The sequence below is a fragment of the Micromesistius poutassou genome, assembly GCF_964030765.1.
Source record: "Micromesistius poutassou genome assembly, chromosome: 18".
Taxonomy (NCBI): domain Eukaryota; kingdom Metazoa; phylum Chordata; class Actinopteri; order Gadiformes; family Gadidae; genus Micromesistius; species Micromesistius poutassou.
In genome coordinates, this window is record NC_140288.1 from 2177853 (window position 1) to 2205403 (window position 27551).

The window sequence follows — 27551 nt, forward strand, 5'->3', positions numbered from 1 at the left end:
TTCCAATGTGCATGTTCTGCGGTGAGCTGACACATCCAACTCTACTCATCTGTAATTATGCTAGCTCGATATGTATTTCCTGTAAAGACTAAACTTTGTGAATGTTGTGAATGTGGAAGGTGCTAAGGCTTATGTGTTAGGGTTAGGGTTAGGGAGTAACATAAAACAAGTTTGTGTTAGCGTGGGTTGGCCAGTGTGCCAACACTTGCAAACCTGATTTGATTATGTTTGTTTGTAGGGTTTCAAGCCATCAGCCGACCACGAGAACTATCAGAACATGAACTTATCACAAGCACAAGCATGGCCGGCCAGAACTACAATTCCAAATTTAATCCTCCAATTCTCCCACCACAAAATTATGCAAAGAAATTGGTTGAATGCACCCACTGTGAGGGAGGTGGGGTGTATTTTCAAACACATTGCATTAAAAAGGTGCAGCCTCCATAATTCATGGGAATCACACCCTGAAACCATCCCGGAGGGGCTAAGCATTAGACATAGACTTGCATTCACACATGGAACCCCTGTTTCTACTTGATCCTCTCACCGTTATCATTCACTTCCTGGTGTGACGCTAACTACACATTAAGACTAATGAATGAATCATTCAGTATGAGTGGGAAACGTCCTCTCGATTCCTTTGTACGTTTGGCATGTGAAGAAATTTACATTAAAGCTACTTTGACTAATACAAATAAAACCGCAAAAGAAAGTGATGAGTCTGTGGTTTTGCAATTTTCATTTAAAGCAAGTTAATTGTTATGAATATGAAAAATGTGTGTGTGTGAGGGGGGAAATGGGGGGGGGGAAAGACAATCGAAAGAGAGAGATGAATACACATAAATCGAGATATAATTGGTAAACGCGGTTGAGTGAGCAGAAGCAGGGACGGCAACTGCTTTAAAGAACAGTAGCCATGTTTAAATTGTATATAATGGAAAACCAACAACAGATTCTTTGACCACGTCTGACGCTTTCAAAATACCAAGCAATTATCCGCCGCCAAACAAATCAATTCTGAAACGTCAATTCATTTGCACAGCGGTCTATTCTCAGAAGCCAGATGTGTGATGGAGCAGCAGCCGGTTGGGGGAGGACTGATTGAAAGTGCAAGTTTAAAGAGACACACACACACGCACGCACGCACAGAGCCTGGAAGACAGCATAGGTGCTATACGTTGATTGCGAGTCGAGACACGCACGCACGCACGCACGCACGCACGCACGCACGCACACACCTTAGAAAATCCCACACAAACACACACACAAGCACATGGATACACAGACACACACACACACCTTAGATAATCCCAAGCAAAAACACACATACAACACAATCATCCACACGTATACACACACGCACATGCACACGCACATGCATACAAAAGTAGACAAACAAAAACACACACACACACACCCCTTTCTCCGCACAAAGCTCCCTTACAACCAACACAATAGATTAGAAAACCCTCCAACACAGGGACACAGAGTTGCACAATACACACACCCAACCCCCCCCCCCCCCACCACCCCCGACTCACACACACATACAAGCAAGGCTCTCGGCTGCACAATGGCACGTCGGCCCCCAGAGATGAATGGATGTAAGCTAAATTGCCATAACCCAAAATGGAGGCCCTGCATTGAGCTTCCGACCAAAAGTTAAGTGTTTGCCCTCTGTTATAGGTGGTCAATTTGCTGCCCGAGTCATGAGCCAGAATGGAAACTCTAATGAAATCTATTCATCACGCAACGGCACTGGAAGCTGGAGATGGGAAAGGAAAGAGAAAGATGGAGAAAAAAAAAAAGAGAGAAGAAAAGCCATTGTGCGGAAATGTTTTTCCTGGCGGCTTAAACTGAAAAATAGCGATCCGGGAGATGCTGAGGTGGGTTGAAGCCTCGACCTGACCCACATCTATCCCACAAACAAATATATATGTTTCCACAGTGACTCTTTTTCTCTATTTAAATAATGAATAACCAAAGAACAAATGTTGCAATGCACAACACAACTGGATACCCGTATAATAGACATGAGTAAAATATACAAAATGCTTTGCGATCCAATCTGAATTGGAGCCACTGTTTTTCCACCCCGATGCCATTAACACCTGAGGTAAAGGAAGACAGTTAGCTACAGTATTCAAAATGGCTTCCTCAGCAAATGACTCCCTGTAATAGTCCACTGCTATACACCTCCATAAACATAATGACACAACAACGCACGCGCACACACACACACACACACACATACGGACACGCACTCACTTCCCTGCAATTTGCAAGGTTACTCCCTCCCTCCCTCCCTCCCTCCTTCAATCACGCACTCCCTAAAGGCTCAGTCATGGTTCCCGGTCGACGCAACACAGTGACACAGTGACCACGCAGACGCTTCGACGCTGTCGTGAACCCGCTGCGTGGCCTCGACACAAGGTTACAGTTTTTGGGAGGCGCACGTCGGGCCCTTGCGGTGGACGCCAGGAGGGTCCGCGAGGACGTAACGGGTCCGCAAAGCCCCTTTGCGTTGCGCCGACGACATTGAACCATAATTAGACCTTCACTCACTCACTCACCCACACCCACCCACAGTCAGTCACTCACCGGACATCTCCCGGGTCCTCTGTGACAAGCACGTCCGTTTTGCAGCTGGCGATGGGGTTGATTGACAGCTCCACCGGCGGTACCACGAAGCTCTTGCTGACAGGCAGCCAGAGACCCTGTCCCAGGCTGTAGGAGGACCTGGGGAGGGAGAGCACGGTTGCGGCTGTTACCGGGACGACAGGACCTTCATACACATGTACAGGCCATGTAGAGCAGCAAGGCAGTAAAGCAGGGAGACCCGTGCATGTGCTGCCATACACACGCGTGTGTGTGTGTGTGCGCTCACACACGCGCAGGCGCACACACACACACACTTATATTCCTACACGAACAGATGCACACACGCACGCACACAGAAACACACATACATACTTGCATAAATACACACACACACACACGTAAACACTTGAATGCACGAACAAACACACACACACACACAAACATACACATGAACACCTACATACAGTGTACACACACACACACACACACATACATACAAACAAATGGTTTCCGCCTCATCTAACACACTCATATAATTAACACCGTACATTATACGTGTGGATTAATTCACATAAATAAGCATATATTATTTTATGATCAGTCATTCATCCAACCTAATTGAGTTAATGATACATTAATTCATGCTCGTTACATTGGTTCAGGCTAATTAAGGTATTTTATAGCATTCAAACAACGTTTTTCATACACCTACTGGGATTAGCCAATTTAAAGATAAAACAAATCCTAAACAGTGGGTGGTAATGAGGCTGCGATCTGAACTTGTGTGTATGCGTTCTACATTCATTCATATTGTGTGGGTGTACATCGGATCTGTTTATTCTCCTTTCCTTGCCCCATTCAGTTATATTAAGTGACTTAGTGACTTATTAAGTGATTAAGTGACTATTAACTAAGAACGTTGACCCACATCCATTTGAAGATGTACTGAAGCATATTTCAAAATGAATAAAAGTTGATCATTTTATTACGGGCTCCTGAATAAATGAATTACGCACAACCTAGTCCTCCATCAAACAGGGTCAGGGGTCGGTTGGGAGAGACCCCCGACAGATCTTAAAAACAAACGCGCTGTGTTTGTTTCCCTGTCTTCCCTAGGAGGCAAGCGCAACTTTCACCTTGTTCTTTACTCCTGCCTGTTTGGTGGTGAGAGCGTTCTGTTGGTAACAGATGGTTGTCATGTTAGATTGATTCACGGTCGGAGGTACTTCATTAATGTTTAAAAGCTGTGCAGGCACCGTTTAAAAAAAAAAAAAAAAAAGTCAGGGGGAAAGTGGGGCAGGCGCAAAGGCACATGTATTGATGTTAATTATGTTGTTAAGTATTTCTTATTATACATTGTTAGTTAAATGTTGCTTAATTAATACATGCTTTCAGTATTACAATAATGGGCACATCGCCCTGCAAGTTAGTGGTTAATTATGGCTTTGTGGGGCTTCGTAAGCATGGGTGTGGATTTATTATTTATTTACTTATTTATGGCACATTTTCAGTTTCATAATGTGCATTGGCTAAGGTATTACCTTTTACATTATTGAGATTAAAGGACTGAGAAAACATCTACATAAAAATAATGGTGTGCACTGTGCACTACTCGACTAGTTGGCTCCTTCTATTTAAGCCTATTTCACCACCACAGGTGTGCTACTAATGAGACATTAGAACCAACCCAGTAGTGACATCACACATGGTATCCACCCGGATACATGACGAAAACCCCCCCCCCTTGTGATGTCACAAAAGGGTCAATTTCAAAACGGTTCACAATCGGCGTCACAGCCGCGGGTATAATAGCGCCCTTCCAAACGCCCGTTGGCCTACCTCTGGTGAGGAAATGGAGTTGTTTCCCTGCATCTAATTCAATAAGATGGCGACACTTCCATCATCTCCCCCTCTCACTCCAGCCGCTGCCACTGTATGGCTGTTAATCACCCCAATGTTAACTCTAATTGAGGATCTGCAGCGCCATCGCTGATAAAGCAGCCAATGTTCTCTGAAATGACTGGCTCGTTAACTAGCGGTGAATGTATTTATCCGCTAATGGGCTGGGAGATACTAAGTGATCAACAGCCGCTGCTCGCAGGGATAAATCACTAGCCGCGACTTCTAAGGCAGGAGTTGTGGCCACTGCCCGACCGACACACACACACACACACACACACATGTGCGCACACGCACACACACACACACACACACACACACACACACACACACACACACACACACACACACACACACACGCAAATGGAGACGCAAGCAAACACAGACAGACACAGACACACAGACAGACGCACACACATACACAGACAGACACACACATACACAGACGCACGCAGACGCACACACACACACACACACGCACACGCACACACACACACACACACACACACAGACGCAAATGGACACGCAAGCAAACACAGATACACACAGACACACACACAGACGCACACACATACGCAGACGGACACACACATACACAGACGCACGCAGACGCACACACACACACACACACACACACACACACACACTCAACGGAATGACACCCCCTACACATACACACACACACACACACACACACACACACGCACACGTTTATGAACACACATCAACACACAATAACACACACACACACACAATGACACACACCAATAACAATAATAATAACAACCAAAAAATAAAAAGACGAACGCAGCACACGCACACACACACACAGAGGGACGCGCCATCGCTGCCGCTGAAGCCAATTCAGGTTGAAGGCGCGCTGGCCGCGATATCGGCAGCGCGCAAATCAATCTCTCGCCGATACGCGCCGACCCTATAATATTTAATGCGGCTTTAATGCGCATCCAACCTTAACGACGGCACTAACGACATCGCCGGTGAGACACGGCGACGGTAATTAAAGGTAATGCCGCCTAGCGCGCCCCGCACGTTTTGGCCTCCGCGTTTAGCCGCCGCCGCTCGCGATAAGCCATGCATGATTACGTTTAAAGCCCCACTTTTCATTTTATTTTATTTCATCTTTATGAGCTCTTTGTCGCGGGCGTTTCTTTATGGAGTCTTTATAAGGGGAGGGGGGGGGGGGTGGGGGGGCACTCGGAGACACTTGGCGGCAAGCCACTGGCCCTGACCCCCGGGGCTCCGCACAGGATCAAGATAAATCAAGGGCCCGATCGATGGCCCTGCTCTCTCTCGTAAACAACGCGGTGACATCCCGTCTCTTTTGCTTCCTGCTCCGCGCTAACCCCCTGGAGTGCGACAGGCAACAGCCAATGGGAAGAGCTTTGTTAACCCCCTGGAGTGCGACAGGCAACAGCCAATGGGAAGCTCTTTGTTAACCCCCTGGAGTGCGGCAGGCAACAGCCAATGGGAAGCTCTTTGTTAACCCCCTGGAGTGCGACAGGCAACAGCCAATGGGAAGCTCTTTGTTAACCCCCTGGAGTGCGACAGGCAACAGCCAATGGGAAGCTCTTTGTTAACCCCCTGGAGTGCGACAGGCAACAGCCAATGGGAAGCTCAGTGTTAACCCCCTGGACACACAGGGAACAGCCAATGGGAAGTTCCTTTCTAACCCCTGGACACACAGGGAACAGCCAATGGGAAGCTTGGAATGGATTATTTTTAATAAATCCTTTATGGAATGCAATTATGATGATGATGATGAAACTTCATTTAAAACATACTGTATGTGTGTGTAAAACATTGGGGAAGAATGCATGTGGATGACCACGAATATACGGAAAGAGTTTTTTTCTCTGTAGTAGGACTATGAAACTTCATGAACCATCTATAGTATCTTTATATAATACGACTTATTAAATAGGCATTGCCTTGAACATTCTTCTTCTGCCAAACATTTACTCTTCCTGCAATATTGGATTCCAGTTATTATCATATTTTATATTTCAAGGAGTTTATAGAAGCATGACCTGAGCAAAAATAAATAAATAACACATCCATCATAAAAACATTTGTGAAACATTTACGAACTAGAAAATGCATTTCCTGTCGGATGTGAGGCTGAAAATACGGACAATAAAGCTACACAATTGATGGCACGTAGAAAGGTTGAATAGCTGAATGCAAGTGAAAAAACTTTAACAGAGTAAGCAGAGTAAACATACAAACCATTAAAAAAAAAAGTAAAATTCTTTGCAAAATGAAAATCTGAGTTTAAGAGTGAAAACAAATAGCTTATCTAACTTGCTAAAAGCTAATCAGTAATAACCGTACAAACCGCTGTTTGTTCTCGGTGGAGAAAGAGCTGTACTTATACTTGCTCAAGGCTGCCCACTATATATATATATATATATACACATAGAGCCTTGTCTCCAGGTGCATACTATATGTTGGCGTTATATATATATATATATGTATGTGTGTGTATAATTCCCATTAACTCTTGACATTCCTGCCAATGTAAAGACCTCTGAAATAACTTTGTGGGTGCAGGGTACTTTATGAATAAACGACTCAGCTTAAGAGTTTCTAATAGTGAACACGACCATAGAGTATATTTGCAGGGCTCAAGGCTGCCCACTTTGCATTACTTTCATAATTTTGACTATAGGTCACATACCTAATGGCGTTCACGAATTGACACCGTGCAAGGAAATAAACGATTCACCAAAAGCGGATTGCATTGGAAATGCTGACATCTGCACTTCATACGCATCACTCTTATCCCCCGCCCGTCGCCCAGTGAAGCTTTGCTTGCTTTAGCCTCTAACGCCAGCTTACGCTCAGAGCAGTTCAGCACATGAGGCTGCAGAACCCCCACAGCGGCTGATCAATATTGGACCTGGATACCAGAGAAACTTGATGTTTCTGATGCCTTTCAATGTAAACTTGACATGACAAGGATTACAACTCAGTATATATATATATAGCAGTAGAGCTAGTTGACTGGTAACCGGAAGGTTGCTAGTTCGATCCCCGGCTCCTCCTCCTAGCTGAGTGTCGAGGTGTCCCTGAGCGAGACGCCTCACCCTGACTGCTCCTAACGAGCTGGGTGTCGCACTGCTTGATTGACTCCACCGCCGGTGTGTGAATGAATGGTTGTAAGTCGCTTCGGATAAAAGCATCAGCAAAATCCCCTAAATCTAAAATGTAAATGTTTTAATACATACTGCACTACACATTAGTATGGGCAATGTCCTTCTTATTCCAATGTTGCAGGTGCTGGGTTCAATATCAGCAGCCTTCCTGATGACTGTTATATGGGAAAATCCTAAAATAGTAAATAGGAATGAAAGGTATAAAGCTGCATTTCGTTTGATATATGACAGATGATAAGACACATTCAGTGTTCAGGCATCACGCTGGTTTGATCCAGCCTGCATCGATGCTGCAACCATCACATATCACACGAGATCGGTGTTGATACTAAACTTGCATGTAGGTCAAAAACGGGAGCTCCATTTATCGCACTCACTGCAGCCATATCAAGTATGTTGATGTGGTCCAAAAAACATCCGTTTTGAATAACGCTAATTAGTCTGATTGTCGTTGAGTGCGATAAACACCACGGCGCCACACCAACCGCACACCAAAACATTTGTCAAATCCTGATTCTCGGTGTTCCTGGCATCCAGTCACAGGACATTTGAAGTGTGTTTCCGTAGGTGGATGCACCTGACAGCTCCCCCAAGGGTGTGGTGTGGTTAAGGTCAGGGTAATGATCTGGCCAGGGCTACCTGCAGTGGAATAGCCTTTGCTCCGCTCCGTCCAGGCAGACAGAACGTACGTTTGTTCCATCTATTTCCAACCCAGCCCTGCTTATTACCACCCATTAAAGTGACTCTTTCTGTCGACTGAGATGGTGACTTGGTGACGGTTTTCCAGATGGTGACTGTTTTCCATCTATCTAGATAGCACTTTTTCTTATTAACTATGCATTAATTTAATTGACAAATCTCTAACAAAGATGCCGGGTTATTTTAAGATACATGTAATTTAAGGAGGAGCTAACGCATCTTGCTCAAAGGTGCCTACAGGCTAGACCGGGGCCATTGGAGATCCAATCCCAGTGCCTTTTGATTAGGAGTCGTAAACACCATAGCCACAACCCCACCCCGTCCATTGTAGTCAGCTCACCAATAAGTAGGGCAACATACGAGGAGAGGCTTACCTCTGCATGATATGCTGCGGAATAAATTGTTTTCTGGATTACAGACACAATTGACACAGTAAAGGACTCTCCAAGGAGAAAATCTGTTGATTGTGTTGATTGCATTCACCGTCTTGAAATATATGCACATCCTTATAAACAAACGCTTGAAATGTAAAAGTACAAAAAGCAAAAAAGGCTCTTAATGACTGACTTTCTTCAGTTAAACTAAGTGGCACTGGGAAGCGGGTTGCTTTTAAAAGTAACGTTGCCATTGTTGTTGACCTTGATAGTTTGCATATATTTTCGGTTGGTTCTGTTGTTGTTGATTCTACAACATACAAAGCAACAAAATAAGACATGCTTTGTATAAAATGAGAAACGAGTAAACAAGATATAGAACAATTTATTCAGACAATCCTTTTTGGCACTGCTTTGGCACAACATAGTAAAACATTTCCCTACTAGATAGACATTTTTAGGGTCCCTGCATTCTTCTTCTTTTGTTCATTCCAGTGAATGCATTAGCTTACATTCAGTCTATATCACTCGATATATGTGCTGAGCGTTAAGACCTATGAACTAATCTGTATCCATTTCAGCATTGATGGTTTATTCGTGGTCACCATGAGCTAACATTACCGGTTCCCATTTAATGCAAACTGTAACCAGGGGAATATAATTAAAATATTAGACCTAGATTAGGTCTAATCTTTAGAAGATTAAACCTATCAAAATATACACCCGGGGTTTGGTGAAGGTTGTCTGTGTATGAAGAATTGTCTGAACCTTGTTTGGTCAGATAAAGATAAGAAAGTGGTAACTTGATAAAATGTATAGGGTAGGCCTATTTGTATTGTTGTTGGGTGTTTTACAGTGAATATGTATTTAACTGTGTTTTACACTGGATTCTGCATCTGCCATACGTGGCATGACAAACCAACATGGAAACAAAGCCATGTCTCCGTTATGTTAGTCTCAAAGAGGATGCAGGATATTGTTTGGCATCGCCTTTTATCTCATGTGTCCAACAAATGAACTGAATACCCCCACAACCGTCTCTGATACTACTGACACAGCAGAGTCAAAAGAGAGGGAGGAGGAGGAGGAGGAGGAGGGGGAAGGAGTGGCATATTTCCTTCCGAAAACAGGAACACAGGTCGGACATGTGGTGGTCTGACTTTGCAATTAATTTCTTTCCTTCCTTTTGCAATGACGCATCTTAATTCCATTTTGATTCCAACTTGGTTCTCAACACTAGCAGGAGGATGGAACTGAGTCTGGACTTATGCATTCAGTTCCATCACCCTGCTAGCTTTTAGAACCACGATGGCTGCCAAGTGAATAAGGCCAATGGTCTGAGGAAGTCTAGACCAAATCAAACTAGCTTTTGTGGTAGACAGCTTGGGCTAGAGTGAGTGAAATTCTCACACTTTGGCTGAAAATATACAAAGCGGGTTTAAAATTAAACTGCTGATTCTGAAAAAGGTTTAAATTATATTGAAAATCTTTTTAGATATATTTGGAGATCAAAGTGTGTTGATTTGTTAAATTATTGAACAAAGTTAAAGGACAATTCGGGTATTTTGAACATTGAGCCCCCTTTCTGGTTTGTCTAGGATGAAATAGAGTGGCTGACATTGAAACACTTGACACTCTGGTATTTGGCTAATTTAGAATTGCTCCTGCCTGCTTCAGAATGACTGTCTATGTGCATTCACAAACCTGTCCTTAAAACAACCCTAAATGTTTGTTTTCAGAAATGTGCAACTCACCGAGTGGTAAGTGGTTTTTGTTGATGTTCCAAACTTACGTATCGTAAAGCAAAATACAGTTTATGTCATGTTTTATTTGGCATTTTGTAAATCCCATTGAAATGGAAAACGGAACCGGAACCGGAAACGGAAATGGGGCTGTTTACGTTTGGTTGTAGTCTTTTCCCTCGGTTCTCTGCATCAACAGTAGGGCTAGAACCAGCCCCTCTTTCTGTTTGCAGTCAACGTTCAATGAGTCGTCCAACAGAAATCAATGGATTTACAAAATGCCATATGAAACACGACAGAAACTGTTTTTTCGCTACGATACTTGATTTGGAACATCAACGAACACCACTAACCACTCGGTGAGTTGCACATTTCTGAAAACAAACGTTTAGGGTTGTTTTAAGGACAGGTTTGTGAATGCCCATAGTCAGCCATTCTGAAGCAGGCAGGGGCAATTTGAAATGAGCCAAATACCCGAGACAGGACCAATAGACAACATTTCGGTGTCAACCACTCTATAGTAGTAGTATAGTAGTATAGTAGTTGAAGTGTCAGTTAACTGACTTCTGCATAAGAAAGAAAGAAAGAAAGAAAGAAAGAATAAATCCTTTGAATAGAAAAATAACCCTGAACTGCATATATTTCCTAGGATAATATTATGCATTGTGGTTGGGTCATGGTACTGGTCACAGAAGTGGCTGAGGCAGAATGAACAGTTATTCATGTAGTTATTAGGGGTTGTTGTGGGGATGGTGAAGTAGCAGCAGTAGGCCCGAGTAGTAATAGTATAACATACATACAACATAACATATTGAATATTCATACCGTTATCCAATTATCCAGTGACTATATCGAAAACAGATCTAAATAGGAGGAAACATCTATTATGTTACAACTTAACCAGCCTATTCTAGACATTATTAGATACTATGGGTGTGACGCCTTAGCATGTTTTTATGGAGAATAAAATACATATAGTCTACTCCTACACAACTCATGGGAAAATATAATGAGCAAAATGTGCATTTCTTGATTTTTCCCTTTCCTAGCAACACGCTATTTTGAGCCTGAAGTCGGCACTAATTAAGAAGAACACGGTTCATTATGGTTTCATTACAAATAACTGCTAAGCAACTGCTAGCTGACTATAAATGGAGGTCGTGTGGGTGGTTTAGATCTATCGCAGGTGGTTGGATGCAGAGGTTTTAAAGAACACTGGGTTTTGAGGAGCCCATGGACAGTGTTGTGCCTGAACGCGTTCATTGAACGATAGTTCATGAACTCGTTCATATTTTGAACGAGTGAACATGAACTGAATGTACTGTATTACTGCCTGATGAACTTTACTGTGAACGCGTTCATTCTGGTGTCTGTGAACGGCACGCTCTCTCAGTTTAACTTCATTCAATAGGGTGCCAGATTTCTAAAGAGCCTTCCAGGCAAAAGCCCGGCTAAAACACACTGTAAACAGGCCTTAAAGGACAATTCCGGTATTTTGAACATTGAGCCCCCTTTCTGGCTTGTCCAGGATGAAATAGAGTGGTTGACACTGAATGTTGATGATTGTTCCTGTCTCGGGTATTTGGCTCGTTTTGAATCATCCCTGCCTGCTTCCGAATGGCTGGCTACATGTATGCACAAACCTGTCCAACAACAAAAAACGTTAAAACAACCCTAAACGTTATTTTTCAGAAATGTGCAACTTACCGATTGGCTAGTGGTGTTCTTTAATGTTCCAAATCAAGTATCGTAGCGAAATACAGTTTATGTTGTGTTTTATTTGGCATTTTGTAAATCCATTGATTTCTGTTGGAAGACTTATTGCTCGTTGACCGGAAACTGAAAGGGGGGCTGGTTGTAGTATTTTCGCTTGGTCTAGCCCTACTGTTGATATGGAGAACCGAGCAAAAAGACTACAACCAAACATAAACAGCCCCATTTCTGTTTCTGGTTCAGGTCCGGTTTCCGTTTCAATAAAACACGACAGAAACTGTTTCACTACGATACTTGATTTGGAATATCAACAAACACCACTCACCACTCGGTGAGTTGCACATTTCTGAAAATGAACGTTTAGGGTTGATTTAAGGACAGGTTTGTGCATACATGTAGCCAGCCATTCTGAAGCAGACAGGGACAATTTGAAATGAGCCAAATACCCGAGACAGGAACAATCGTCAACATTCGGTGTCAATCACTCTATTTCATCCTAGACAAACCAGAAAGGGGGCTCAATGTTCAAAATACCAGAATTGTCCTTTAAGGCCTGTTTACGGTGTGTTTTAGCGGGGTCTTCGCGTGGAAGGCTCTATAGAAATCTGGCACTCTAATGAACAAAGTTAAACTAAGAGAGCGTTGGTTCCGAAATAATAGCTCCCAGCAACATATTGAAAAAAATAACTATAAACTAGTTCATTTTTGGAACTGTGAACTTAGTTCAAAATTTAGAATTATGAACTATGAACTGAACTTTGAACTAGTTCATGTAGAAAGTGAACTTTCCCAACACTGCCAATGGGCAGTGACCTGGTCTTCAGTAAATGAATGAGGAAGTTAACTTCACATATCAACTGGATGGGCGAATGAAGGGCAAAACAAAGGAAGGAAATAAGGGAGGCGGGAAGGAACAAGCTCAAAAGTGAGAAAGTGAACATTGGGCCAAATGAATGAGTAAATGAAGGGTGTCAGAGAGGAAGGAAGAACAAACAAGAAAATGCACAAACAGCTCAGTAACGTAAGGCATCTTTCATTAAAGTGCAGGAACATGTCACCTCATAATCAAAATAACCTTTTCAGAATCCTTTTTTTTTCAAATTGAAATGAATAAAAATACACCTACAACACTCAACAATTTGATAAGGTGATTCTGGGGCCCCCTTTGAAGAAAATCAACCATCTGACCGTCTCATGGGCAGCCGCACGCGTTACAAAAAGGTTCCCTTGGATACCCGTCTTAAAACCTGTCAAAAATAATAACCCCATGCCGGCTTCGAGAAAGGGTCAGCTTAAGTGGCAGCAGAGCAACTTGAACAAGCTCAATCTAGGACAGACCCCAAGGCTCTTCCCCCAACCCACAGGCTGGATCCCCACACCCTCCCCTGCTTTCTGGCCATTTGCAGCTCTGCATCGCACATCTGTCTGTGTGTGTGTGTGTGTGTGTGTGTGTGCTTCGAGGAGCATGTCTATATTTGCCTGCGGGCTGTCCATCTGTATGCCTTTGGAAACGGCCTGTGTCCCTCGTGTCCTCTAAGTCAGGCAGACAGACACGCTTACACACACACACACACACACACACACACACACACACACACACTTCCACATGTACATAAATACACACACACACATACATAAATACACACACACACACACGTAAGCACACACACTATGCACCCACATACACACACACACACACACACAAGAATATGCACACACACTATGCACCCACATACACACACACACACAAGCATGTGCACACAAACATGTGCACGCATGCGTACACACACACCTACACAGACCCAGTGGCCTCCAACATTCATGGCTTGTCTCACCTGAATATCTTCTCTGGGGCCTGTTCTCCTGTAACTAGGTCATAGCCTTTCTCCAGGTTAGTGTACGGCCACGGCCTGCCAGAGAGAAACACAACGTAGTACAACACGTTATTATACAACCCTTTTACTGTTCATGAGGTTTATATATATATAAAATATACACCAAATACAAAAGCACAACAATATATCATTATTTTCTAACAATTAGTGAAAGATAGCTTAGACTGCAAAAACAATACATGGAATCAAATATACTGTGTGTGTGTGTGTCTGTGTGTGTGTGTGTGTATATATGTATAACATGTATATTCAAAATAATTAATATGTTGATGCTCAGGAATATATAAAAGGTGACCTCCATTTTGGAGGTCATAAACATTTTTGAATATAAAAGTGTACACGTTGAGTAATTTACAACCACGATACAAGAGTCTAATCTACATTTTTTAAGCATTCATTTGAAAGATAACTTCAGAAGCAAGGTCACTAACTGAAAGTACATCCGTGGAATGGATAACAGTCGCTTCTCTGCATTGTTAAGCGGCGGTGATTGGGGATTTGATCCATGATTGGTTAGGAGAGAGAAGCACCTCCACCTCATTAAAGTCAGGAGGTGCATGAGACAATCTGCTAACGCTTTAATGTCCAGAACCATATTGGCTCTGCCAATAAAGTCGTCAACACATAAAGGTTATCATGCCTCTGTCTCCTTCCATGCAGCAACCCTGAGGACAACCCTACACTGACACTCCACAACACACAAAACCACCCACCGTCTCCTTCCTACCAATATGACACACATGCTTTCTATACACTACACTGAAAAAGTGATTTATTTATTTATTCATTAATTAATTCCCTCATCAGTATTCAAGCCTTGGGAAACTTTGCCAGCCAAATAAAGCTATTTTTCCCAAAACCAACTACGGTTTTAATTTGTTTTAATAGATGGAAGGGATCGGACACTCTTTCCTCTTTTATCCCGTTCCCCCTAGTCGCTCCTACTTCGACGTTGTCCCTATTTTTTAAACAATTTTTAGTGGCAGCTGCTTTTTCTTGTGTGGATCGATGAGGAAGACATGACTTACCCTTCGTTACGCCCCCAGTCACTACGGAGACAGAGATGATTATGGTCTGGATCAGGGGAATAGCCTTCGTGACAGCCACACTCTCCTGCAGCACAGGGAATTAAGAGTGTAAATAGTATTTATTTGTACAGTGCATGCATGTTGTCGGTGTCATCTCACAGATCTGATTTTGGATTAATAATCATATTCTGACGGCAGATGAGCTGAACCCTGGGTGACCAGGGCGTTTGTGTCGCTTCATCATCGTTAGACTAATGATGTTGCGAGAGGCGGGGTTTCACGAGTAGGAAATAGCCACAGGCTGACAGCAAACATAAACTCAGGCCAAGTTTAGTGCACTTTTCCCGGTGATGAGACAAGCTAAAACATCCTTTCCGGACAACAACGTTCTTAGACAAGTGTCTGCAAAGGTTTTTAATCAACACCGTTCAGGGCCACTGTAAAAATCCCCTTTTGAAAGCTTAATCCTCTTAAAGTTGGTTTCTTCCTAGAATATTTCTATAACAAAACAGAAAACTCCCTTTCAGTTATTGGTGTCTGGCTCAGGCTCTGTTCAGTCTCCCCCCAGAAGTTCTGCTGTAGCATAGTAAGACCGCTGGATCCAAGATTAGTGCAGGTGTAATCTCAACTGTTAACGTTGTATAGTTAGTAATGTTTGGGGCACCAGCAGGTAGAGAAGGTTGGCCGGCCGGTACCCAGTTCCTCCTAACCCAGTGTTGAGGTGTCCCTTAGCAAGACACTAATTCCTAACCGCCACCAACCAGCTGGCTAGCTGTTGCCTTGCATCCATCCATACACACATGGCTGTGTGTATGAACGTGTGAATGTGGAGTGCTTTGATTGACCACAGGTTAAAAAAAATAGCTTTTTAAATCAGTCCATTTACAGTGTTGTGTTGCCTAACAATTGCGTGAGCCAATCACGTTAACTCCTTAATTCCCCTAAAGTATGAAATGCACAATGGTGCACAAAATCACACCTACATTGAACTTAAAGTGTCATTCATTGATTTTTAGGCAGACAATGGTGATTATTCTCCAAATCGTAGTGCACTTCATTCTGTGCGTGAATTAGTGTGTAACTACGCATTTGCAATTGGAATTTAACAAAATACTTCAAAAGGTAATTCCAGCTAAACAACCCACTATGCATGTCAAATTCAAGTCAATGAGCATGTTACTAATTATGTTTTTCTGATTCCTTGGGGGAAAAGCACAATTTAATATAGAACAGGTTAAAATATCTTATATGTATTAATACTTCAAACCTCCAGCTGGGCCACAGACAGCAATAGACAGAAAGCAATAGATCGCCTGACTTTGCTGCAGTAAATCAGCATGTCTCTCTCTCTCTCTTCATGCTCCGTGTCCTGCTCGTTTGCCCCATCTGATCTCAATATTGCGCGGGTGTGGGTTCTCTGTCTATGTGAGTGACATTGTGTTTCAAGCTACCACACTGTGTCAAGTCTCTCCCCTCTTCCACGGCTGCGTTTTCCGTTTTCTTTGACTATTCAACCTATTCTTCCCCTGGGGGTTGGTGGTTCAATCCCTGTCAGCGACGTTGCACCGACCTGATAGTTCAATCGAGCGAGCACTTCAATCACTCCTTTAAACGGGCTGGAGAACCCCATTTGAAATGAGTTGGAAATGGGTTCACTCTGTTCAAATCAGCGATGTGGTCACTGCGGTGTGTGTGTGTGTGGGCCAACCTGTGTGGTGCTAAGTTTATGTCTAACCTAGGAGGGTAATGTATTCAGGCAAAACACTGGCGTTAAGCAGTATTTAGATAGGAAAGTCAGTGCCAACGCAGGCTCTGTTCTACGTATACGATTGTAAATACAAGCGGATGGTCATTAACTGACCAGAGTGCATTTATTATTGACTCAGCCTGGGCTGACCGATGCCAGACTTTACATTCGCTAGACACGTTTAGGCAGTTTGATTGTCGACGGCTTGGCAGTGGAACTGGAGGTTGAATAAAGTCATTGTTTAAGGGCACTTGATCCTTCGTGTGTTTGTGTCAGGAAAAAAAGTCTAAACAAAATACACTGTTTATAGAGTGCATTTGGTTTCAAACAAATTTTTCCATCAGTTTCCAGCTTGCAAATAATACTTTGTTTTAAGACCCTTAATTCTGTTGTAGTAGTCAATGGTCAACAGAAACAGTCATGTGTTATGTAATAGCTAAACGTAACCAAGCCTAAACTCACCCAAACATAAAGACGGTGTACCATGTTGGACATACATTTTTTCATTAACATATACAATATTTGTCGTACAATTTGTTTTTTGTTGAAAGTTTACAACAATGGGGGAAACGTGCGCTCTCCATCACTGCAGCCGTCTCAGCAGGAATGCCAGTTAATATTAAGATAAAGCAATTGAGAGCAGCGCCTGGGGAGTGAGGGTTTGCCAGTTCAGCCACCACAGCCCCACGGTCTCTTCATTTAATATAGATGACACACTCGATTGCCAAAAACGAATAACACCCCCATTATAACAGTTTGTGGCATAAGGACTCTAAATATGAAAATGCACAGTGAAGGAAATCTATGTCATTTGTCAGAAGCACTTGAACCGAGAGTTGAACCAATATGCGGTGACAAAGCCTTGGAGGAGTCCGAGGCATCCCAGGCTCTATAGTGCTTCCAGCAACTTTATTTATATAGCACTTTTCATACGCAAGGCATACTCAAAGTGCTTCATATATAAACATTGTCACGCAATAAAAGAAAATAAGAGAGCTCAGGTTTCCACCATTGTAAGTAAAAGAAAAAAAAAGAGTAAAATAGATAGAAGATAAAAGCAAAGTTAAAAAAGCATTTTAGAAAGTGCAATGGATTTAAGATCAGATCAAATTGAAAAGGCCACATACTATTATTGAAGGGAAATACACTGATAAATGTTTCTTAAGATACTAACTATGTAATAGTAGTGTCACAAAAATCATGCCTTGACTACTTTATCTCATGTTATGAAAGAAAAATATTTGAGGGATTGAATAAATAATAATAAATAATAAAGTAAATAATAAGGCGAGGGCTGAACTGCAGAAAAACATTTTTGCATGCATTTACATTTTCATTACGTCCCATAGTCCTTGCGGAGTCCTCCTTAAAATACTCAGGCTTGTCAATTTGCACAGCGGCAACTTTGTGGAAATGTGCATCAACAGCTCACAACGCCTTGGGTTTGGTTCCAAACGTTGTTAGTCCTCAGAATTTAATTTCAGAATAAAAGTGACTAGAGAATGAGTGAGTGAGTAAGTAGGGGGCCAATCGTTCATCTGGATCTCTAGATCTCTCTTGATGGACAGACAGACAAACATATGATACACACAGAAATAAAGACAGTTAGATAGATACCGTGGGACGATAGCTAGATAATTAAGAATCCCGAGTGTACAAAGGAAACTTGTAATTATTAAGTCATCATACAATGACGTCACTAGCGATTAGCATTCTTAACATAATCTGTAATATGACTGCCACCCTTGTCTAACATGAATTAATAAATGGATAAATTAACTGCTCATCACCATCTTCTGCATAACAGCATTTGCATTATATTACCTTGCGGTTAATAATTCATAATTTGACCTCATAGGCTAACCTTATACTTGCGCTTTTTTACAAATTACAGTGCTAGTAGAGAAGGTAGTATTTACAGTTTAGAACCACGTCATTTTTTATTTTCTCAGTGCAAAGTCCAAGCTTTTGCGGAGGACAAATAACATCAATTGAATGTCCATGTTGTTTGCTGCCCAACTAAAAGACCAATAGAATTGGTAACTGATTTTGTTATATTTTTTGGGTCACGCATCTGAACACACAGGTACACAAATATACTAGTCTTGAATGTAAGCCTGTGTGTGTACACTTAACCTTAAGGTAGCGATCTACCTGCTGTGTGTCTGTTTACTTGCTTTGTGTATGGCTCACAAGTAGATACAGCCATATAGTGACAGTTACTTAGACAATGGCGAGACCAAGCGAAAGCGAAAGACAAAGACAGGTCAATATGTTTTGCCGTAATTCACCTCTGCTGTGTTTATAAGGGGAAATCCATTAGAGTGAAGTGAGGGAACGGAATCCAATAACTTGGCATTCAAGAACGAAGAACTAAGTAAACAATGTTTTTCTTTTCTCTGAATGGTAGCAAGGTTAAAACGGGTGGGTTATTTTACAGCGTTTGTAAAACAGTCTGCCTTTATTGCAGCGGTAACAACACTCAACAGCAATGCAATCAGATAGAGGATAACGCTCACGCACATAATATTACAGCGACATAAAGGGTGTCAAATGAAACAACACAATTAAATTCCAACCATTCATTTAATAAAGCATAAACTTGCATGTCGCATGCATCGCGCAGACTAGCAACAGTGCTAACAATGCACCCCTTTGAATCGGGGCCACCGCTAGTGTTAGTGCTTCGGACAATGACTCCATCGCACTCGCTGCTTCATTATCACTTTCACTTTGGTATGAACACGGCATGAAAAGGCTATTAAAGCTATCACGGCTATTAAAGTGAAACCAGTAACACGCTATTAAAAGCTCAGTCGCAACCCCCCCCGCTCCCTTTCCGTGCCCTCCGCTACGTTCCTGACGACGCAGGCTATACGTTGATTAATCGGACTGTTTCGTAATGCACTGCTCTACGTACCGTCCCGCCCCCCCCCCCCCCCCCCCACCCCACCCCCCCCGTAGGGCTGAAATGGGCAGGTTTCAAGGTTCATGGAATGGGCGTAAGGGGACAGAGTTATGGCTCACCTGGCGCACACTCGTGCCCGGTTACATTATGTCCACGGGAGGAAGCACCTACGGACCTTGGGAAGATCCATCAACGCACTTCTAACAGGAGGATGGAGATTTAATGGGAATTCTTCTGGCGGGGCTGGGGAGTGTGCTGTCGTGTGTGTGTGTGTGTGTGTGTGTGTGTGTGTGTGTGTGTGTGTGTGTGTGTGTGTGAGAGAGAGAGACAGCGAGAGGGGAGTAAAAGGGAGATTCTGAGAGAGAGAGCAAGAGAAAGAGGGAGAGAGAGAGAGAGAGAGACACTAATGAAAGAGAGATGGTGAAAATGCGAGGGATGACACTGATCCTGAGAACGAGAATGAGAATGAAAGAGAGAATACGAGAGGGATGAAGAGATCACCTCACGGTTAATCACCCCTCAGGCTGACCTCCGGGGTATGTGTGGAGGAGCAGAGAGGAGCGGAGCCAGTCCATCCATACATCCACCCCTGCTCTAACACCTCCACCTCCACAGTGGAGGAAGTGAGCGCGGGGGCCTGAATGTTCCCGGGGACCAGAGTGTGAGGTGCAGGTGTGGATTGTTCACCCCCCCCCCCCCCCCCCGAACCCTGGGGTTGCGTCCAAGCGGGCCCGACGGGAGTGACATTGGCGGCGTTGGCGGTGAGTGACTGATGGGCGGTCCGCCCGGCGACCCGGTGGAACAGCAGCGGTCTCGCTGGCTTGATTGAAGGCACTGATTGTGTTTGCGTGGTGCAGTCGCGTTTGTTGGGTGTGGGTGTGATTGTTGGCTATGTCAGCCTTTTGTGTGTGTGTGTGTGTGTGTGTGAGTGTGTGTGTATATGTCTGCTCTTCAATTTGCCTCAAATACACTGTCCTGCTGTGGCGGTGTGTTTGTGTGTGCGAGAGTGAGAGAGTGAGCGAGAGAGAGAGCGAGAGAGAGAGAGAGAGAGAGAGAGAGAGACTTTAGTCTGGTGTACAATGTCTTATTTCGAACGCTTCTTTTATCTTTGTCCATAAAAAAGTATACGTTTAACTCAAAAGAATCATTCAAAAGCTAGTACATTCTAGTGCATGAGCAGAACTTCTTATCACCGCACATATTTGTTTATTCTCCCTCCCTCCATCCATCTCCCTCCATATCTCTCTCTCTCTCTCTCTCCATCGTTCTCTCTCTCTCCCCATCTCTCTCTCTCTCTCCATTGTTCTCTCTCTCCATCTCTCTCTCTCTCTCCATTTCACTCTCTCTCTCCATCTTTCTCTCTCTCCATCTCTCTCTCTCTCTCTCCATCTTTCTCTCTCTCTCCATCGTTCTCTCTCTCTCTCCATCGCTCTCTCTCTCTCCATCTCTCTCTCTCTCCATCTCTCTCCCTCCATATCTCTCCCCCCGTGTCCGGCGCCGGCGCCTGTAGGCAGCCATCCAAGTAGCTCCTGTCTTTAGATCCCTTTTATGTGTATGAGATATGTGTGTGTATGTATAAGCCACTGGATGCCTAAAATTTCCCTACGGGATGAATAAAGTATGTATCTATCTATCTATCTCCCTCCATCGCTCTCTCTCTCTCTCTCTCTCTCTCTTTCTCCATCTTGATCTCTCTCCATCTCTCTCTCTCCATCGCTCTTGCTCGCTCTCTCTCTGTATCGCTCTCTCTCTCTCTCTCTCAATCGCTCTAAATGTCCCGCTCTGACTAACACTCTTATCTATCTATCTCTGTCTGAGCCCTATTGTTTGAACTGCTCCATTGGATAACCAGGGCCATTCTGGTAACAGATGCATATCCCTTACACATCGTTTCCCTGTCCCCGGTCTCTGTGACTATCTCAGCAGCACCTGGTTTGTTTTGCTGCATTGTGTCGTCTTTGTGCATGGCCACGACCAAACACACCTTACTATTTACATCCTACTCCTCAGATAAGCCGAAGAACCAGATGTTCTCAGCTCTTATCAGATGAAGTGTGTGTCCGTGTGTGTGCGTGTGTGTGTGTGCGTGTGTTTAACCCAGCACGCGTATATGTGATGAAGACGTTCGTATTCTAGCCGATATCAGCATGCAGTTTGTTTTTATGAACACATAAATCAAAAGGTGAGGAGGTGAGAAATGGTGAAACATGTCATGTTTTGGTCCGACAATTAAAATTATCCCCAACAGTATCACAATTATCAATCTGCCATTTCCAAATATATATATATATATCTATAAAGAAAACTGACATGAAAGTCATGTATTCAGATTTTCAGTTTTTTATACAAAGATGCAGAACGAAATCCCTGCATAGTTGCATGGGAAGTGTGTGTGTGTGTGTGTGTGTGTGTGTGTGTGTGTGTGTGTGTGTGTGTGTGTGTGTGTGCTGACACCATGGTTTGTAGCCAGTGCAATGTGGAGCGTCTGACCCAGTATTACATTATGCATTGGCCTTCCCGGTGCCCTTGGCTAGCTCTACATACATCCCCCATACATTACCGCCTGTAATCCACAGTAATGATCTTAAGATGCACATCACTGGGCTTTCATGAGGACAGCGCCAGTTAATGCCGCAATGATGTGTGTGTGTGTGCCACTGTTTCAGCTCTTAAGGTGCAGCAGGTGAGATCCCAGAGCCGTTATTTGATTGTTATTTGTAAGAAATGCCAAAGCCATTTGTCAGCGTGAGTGAAATGTGCTGTGAGCAAATCTGTCTCAAGGTGACTGTGCCTGCCTCTGTATTAGCCAATTTAGATTTTAGACCGCCCCGAGTCATTTCGGACCAATCAGGGCACATCTACCCTGATTGGTTCAGCTAGTTCATCTTGCCTGTCAATCACAGGTATGTGAAATGCAACATTTCTCAATGGCGGACAAACGTGGAGAGTGAGAGAGCAGAGAGGGAGGGGACTTTTTCTGTTGTTTAGTTTTAAAAATATCTCTCTCTCCCACCTTTTCTTTGCTCTCCCTCGTTACAACTCTTAAATCTCACCGTCAGCACCTTATACTAACGACATATATATGCTCCCAAATACTTCTACCACTACCACTATGTCAGACTAATTATACTAGGTAAAATACAAACAATGAAATACAAACAATCGTTATACAAATACAATAATATTGCACCGTAATCATCTGCATCAAGCAGAAACCAAGGTGAAAGCAGACAGAGACGCTGCAGCTATAAGGTGACTCTCTGGTGCAGTTGTGGCAGAATGTGAACCGATAAAAAAAGGGGGTGGGGTGGGGTTCTCCTCTAATGCACAGACGCCTGGCAGCAAAGTAGCATGAGAGCAGAACTGAGAGTCACTCTAACAGTCAACAGTGTTAATACAGAACTCCTTCAAACCCCGTCTCACACTCCTCCAAGGACAGGGGAGCCAACGCGGCCGCAACGTCATCACAACCAGGTCCCTCACGTTGTCTCTCTGTCGCACTCTCTCACATCCACGATGTGAGACAAAGACAAAGACAAAGACAAAGACGCACACACACAAGGACGCAGACTTCACACACTGCTGTGGAATGAAAATGGAGACTTTATTGCTAATATTGATTGAAATTGTTAATATTGATTTAAATAGTTTTTGTTCCTCTTTATAATCGTTCCTTAACTTACATATTCCCACTCAGTGTACAGCAATTACACAAATATGCCATTAGAGAGGATTATAATCGTACATATTATAATCTGTATTACATATTAAAATTATATTTCAGTTAGTACTGGTGAGAAGAGAAGCACCCACAAGCGTATGGGAGTGGAGTAATGGGCCGAGTTCTACCTAGTTAGGACAATCCAATGCCGTGTACTCCCATTGGACCAGCAGTGACACCAGAATGGGGTAAGTAAGCCCAGGTGCTTACCTTCCATACCTCCCTTCCTTACCTTATGGTCCCAGAATAGCACCGAAAACAAGGTTACGTAAACAAACTCAAATGATAAAATGTCCAGTCCTCTTTTTACTTTCCATTTTCGGCCTCACACCTGGCTTCTTACTTTCCCTACTAAACAACCAAATATATGGGCATTGACAATCTGCAAGCTCACTAGCATAAAGAAGAAAAACACAAATTACAGCTTTTATGTTTACCTCAGTGGCCTGAGTGCAAAAGGTCTGCTTCTGATTATTATAGCTGTAATTATGAAGGATTGTGTGGATGTGAATGTTGAATATGAATGTTGTGGTCTGTGTGTTTATGTGTGTGTACTGTGTAGGTGTGTGTGCGTGCGCGCGCGCGCGCCCGCGTGTGCGTGTGTCTGTGTGTGAGCGTTTGTATGTGTGTGTGATCTAGAGTGAATAATGCACTTTCCTCGTATACATCCAATGGGTTTGGCCCCCGGTAAGCGAGACATAGCTGGAAATAACATTCAAGTAGGAGGAAAACACGCGCCGGTGTTACCATTCCCTGCAGACACCATCTCAACCCCCCGGGGGCGGTTACGTAACACGCAGGTGCGGCACGCACTGGGGCCACTTAACGTTACTCTGCCAATCCGGAATAAAACGACACCGCTGGCTCATATGACAATCCCCCCCCCCACCCCCACCCCTTAAAGTTCAAATTGGACTCTGCTCACCCCTTGCATCATACTGCCATAAGCACAAGCATCCACTGCCATGAGCACGCTGCTAAACAGCACCGAAACCCCCCCAGTGTCTCTGTCTGGATCTACCGCTCCGATGCACCGGCACACACCGCCTCTGTGCAGATGGAGCAGAGTGCTCACTGTGAGTGTGTGTGTGTGTGTGTGTGTGTGTGTGTGGCCCGCGTCGCGTCACCTCCGCTCCGGCTAACCTTTCACTGTTTACTTAATTGTGAAAGGAGTCGATCATCACTCGTGATGACGCATAATCGGCAGGTTTTGAGGGCAGCCCCTTGAGAGGGGTCTTCAAACTTGAGAGTTGGGTCTTTCTGTTAATAGATTGCTTAGACAGGTAGCAAGTATGCAGCCCAGTGTATATGAGAGAGAGAGAGAGAGAGAGAGAGAGAGAGATGACTGGGGCTAGCTGTGACCGATTAGGTCCCCGTGCTTAAACCTTGGAGGTTCACATAATACACACAAATTTATTCATTCATTATTATTATTATTTCAGCTAAAGGCACCGTAATGGTACAGTGGAGAGTGCTGGTTTGTAATGCAGTTGGGACCATGGTTAATATTTGCATGTGTGTGTGTGTGTGTGTGTGTGTGTGTGTGTGTGTGTGCTCATTGTGTGTTAAAAATTCAAATATTCCATCATTTCAGATCCCCTCAAGTGGAATGCTAATATTGTTTTTGTTTGTAAACATGTGTGTGTGTGTGTGTGTGCATTTCCCTGCATGTGTGTATGTGTGAGTGTCCGTCGTTATATGCAAGTGTGTATTTCCATTCATGCATATGTATCAGTGTGTGTGTGTGTGTGTGTGTGTGTGTGTGTGTCTGTGTCTGTGTGTGTGCGTGCGTGCCCGCCCCCAGACACTCACCTGTGTCCGGGTCACACAGCTGTTCACAGGGCTCAGTCGTGCGCTGCCCGCAGTAGTCTCTCACCCACTGGGTGGACGAGTTAGTCTGGTAGTAGAGGGTCAGCTGGGCAGGGTTCAGCCAATTAGAAACATCCAGGAAGCTGCCCATGCTCACCACAAAACTGCTTCCTGGAAGGAGAAGGTGCGCACACACACACACACACACACACACACACACACACAGAAAATAAGACTTCCATCTCTCTTAAGGTCGGACGCAATTCCTGTGGTGAGTACCGCTGCTGAATAAATACAGGTAGAGGAAGAACTCTTACTTTCTTGGGAGATTTAGCTGCGATTTCAATTAATCTCCAGATTGGGCGGTCATTTAAACAAGCAATTAGCAATTAAGGCACGCGATGCGTGTATTGATGAGATGGCTCTGGTTAATGGGTTGCAGAGATTACCTTCATTGGCTATATCATTTCACAAACTAGCCGGTGAACACAGTGTATCCTGGCTGGGGCCGGCGTGTCTATAATTCCCCACCGATCTCGGACCAATAAAGGCATTATATCTAATTGATGGCAGGGCTGGTCTGTTCCACAGGGGGACTATTGTGTTTCTATTCCTGATGAGTGGAGGGAGATGGTTTGGCTCGCTTGTGAATAGTAAGAATCATCGCGAAAGAAAAGGAAATACAAAAAAATAACCTATTTCATCCTTGAATACAGTGTGTGAGTTTGTGCATGTGGTTTCTTCTGGGCAATTTTCTTGTCTTTGTGTTTTGGCAATGAAGAAGAGATGTCTGTCGATGTGGAATGAATGGCGGTTCCACAAACAACAATCTATTATCCTTGAATCGTGTTGCTCACACGAATGCAAACAAAAGAAACAATCGAAAAAAACATGTCAAATCAAATCCTCCTCCAAACATACGTTCCACCACAGTAGTTAACGCAGCATTTCACAATCCACACTGTTAAACAGCGTATCAAAATAATGATGTATTAAAGACATATCATACAAGAGGAAGTGTTCTTTTTCTCACTATCTGCTGTGATGGTCTTTTACACGCGACCTGCAGCCTCATTCCTACAACAGACTAAAATCCTTGTTTATATTCAGTTTACCATCACAAACTCAAATGCAACATAGATTTTTTTATTACACTTCTACAAGCGCCACTTATTAGTTAACAGATTATGATTTGTTTGTTTATTGAATCATTTATTTGGCTCTGTCCACACAAATAGTTCAGCGACTGGGACTGGCCGGTCGCCAAGCAACCTGTAAACATTTTCCTGCTCAGTAGCTTGCTACTTGATGTAGGTCTCTTACACGTCACCGCAGGCCAGCTACTTTGTATAAACGACATTGATCTGTATGTTTCCATTTATTGTAAAGCCAGTGAAATAAGAGTGTTGACAGTTGCTTCGTGGCATGTGTGATTCTGTTGAGTTAACAGCTTGCCACCGTTAATATTATTAACAGTTATTAGAGACACCTGTAAAGCAGATTGATACATGTCTAATTAAAAGTTCCGGCGCTGTTAGCCTATACTCTATATCAGCAGTCACGGGATGCCTCTTGTCCAATCAAATTCCTTGGTCGGAAGAACTAACTTGTTTAAAGTATAATATGATATGCTAATAATAGTGGAGTGAGTGGGGTGGCTGGCTGGTTCAAGCAGCCCCACCTGAATCGAGTCAGACTGATTAGAGTCTGGGGCTGGGCAAGGATACACACCTGTGGTGCATGGGGAAATCAATGCACACAGGCTAAAGCAGCCATCACCACACACTCAGGAAGACGTCTGACAAGTCAGTATTGACCGCCTACTCTGCGTTCGTCAAACACCCAGCTCTGCAATGAACGCTGGGTACACACAAGATAATTTTTTTTCAAATTCAGAAACGGTGCGAGACCACACGCCTTACGCTAGATTAAGGTGCATTAAACAGTTCCAGTTGCTTACTGTGTGGAAAGAAACAATTTCACCAACACAGCCCACCACACACTAACAGATTCCAGTCGACAACCGAGTCCAGATTTTTAAAAACCGGAAATCACGCCGATCTCAATCGCATCGCATCACATTCAAAACCGTGAATTTGGCTGGAAACAAACAAAAACACACAAAATGGCAAGGCAATGGTCAGGAAGAACCAGACAAGCTAGCTTTTGCGATTTTGTTTTTCTTCAGGAATATTTTTACTCAACAGGCTGTCGCTCCATTTCGGAAGACAGCCACACA

At 43.6% G+C, this 27551-nt stretch overlaps 1 protein-coding gene across 1 annotated transcript in view; it reads right to left on the minus strand.

The window, feature by feature from the left end:
• astn2 (astrotactin 2) overlaps positions 1-27551 on the minus strand; it is a gene marked incomplete at both ends in the record, with an annotated part of 226615 nt that overhangs the window by 66312 nt on the left and 132752 nt on the right. Inside the window, 4 exon segments of the mRNA XM_084483245.1 lie at positions 2602-2739; positions 14040-14114; positions 15128-15212; positions 25316-25483. Coding sequence (XP_084339371.1) covers positions 2602-2739; positions 14040-14114; positions 15128-15212; positions 25316-25483 — 466 coding nt within the window.